General features: G+C 53.1%; 1 gene segment (V, D, J or C); it reads left to right on the top strand.

Annotated features, from left to right (window-relative positions):
• Positions 1-5: 5 nt before the first annotated feature.
• The window catches only part of LOC104164634, a gene marked incomplete at its 3' end in the record, with an annotated part of 1,587 nt that continues 696 nt past the window's right edge, over positions 6-896 (top strand). Inside the window, 1 exon segment of the C gene segment in view lies at positions 6-297. Coding sequence covers positions 6-297 — 292 coding nt within the window.

Raw genomic sequence — 896 nt, 5'->3', positions numbered from 1 at the left:
TCGCCATGGTCTCGCCCTCCTTGGAGGACCTTTACCTCAGCCAGAACGCCACCGTCACCTGCGTCGTCACCAACGTGAAGTCCTACGAGGAAGTGAAATTTTCCTGGGCTCGGGAAAGCGGAAAAGCCTTAGATGTGACATCAGAGGGGCCGGAAAAATTAGCCAATGGGCTTTACCGTCTCACCAGCACCTTAAAGATCTGCGCCGAAGAATGGAATTCCGGCGAAAGGTTTACCTGCACCGTCACCATCCCCGAGCTCCACGACACCATCACCAGGACGATTAAGAAAGATCTAGGTAGGATCATGCCCCTTTCTTCTCCCCGCCCTTCTTAAACCTGGCTTAAGAGGAGCTGGGATTTCGGCTTCCCATCCAAGGGAAGCCATTGACCGGTTACGTCGAGTCTACTGGGAGAAGGGAGTCTACTGGGAAGGTCTAGCGGGAGAAGCTGGGATTACTGGGAGGGGCAACAGGGATGGTCTACTGGGAGAGGTTTGGCCTACTGGGAGAGGTCTAGCTTAGTGGGAGAGGTCTGGCTTACTGGGAGGGATCTGGCTTACTGGAAGGGTCTAGCTTACCTGGAGAGGTCTAGACTAATGGGAGGGGTCTAGCTTACTGGAAGGGTCGAGCTTACTGGGAAAGGTCTAGCTTACTGGGAGAGGTCTAGCCTATTGGGTGAGGTCTAACTTACTGAGAGAGGTCTAACTGGGCTAGCCTAGAGGAAGAAACCAGTCTACTAGAAGGGTCTAGCTTATTGGGAGGGGTCTAACTTACTGGAAGGGTTTAGCTTACTGGAAGGGTCTAGCCTACTGGGAGAGGTCTAACTTACTGGGAGAGGTCTAACTTGCTGGGAGAGGTCTAACTTACTGGGAGAGGTCTAACTTGCTGGGAGAGGT

Source organism: Cariama cristata, unplaced genomic scaffold (genome assembly GCF_000690535.1).
Source record: "Cariama cristata isolate BGI_N322 unplaced genomic scaffold, ASM69053v1 scaffold23647, whole genome shotgun sequence".
NCBI classification, from domain to species: domain Eukaryota; kingdom Metazoa; phylum Chordata; class Aves; order Cariamiformes; family Cariamidae; genus Cariama; species Cariama cristata.
The sequence above is the reverse complement of the archived record's forward strand: the minus strand, read 5'-3'. Positions and strand labels throughout refer to the sequence as shown.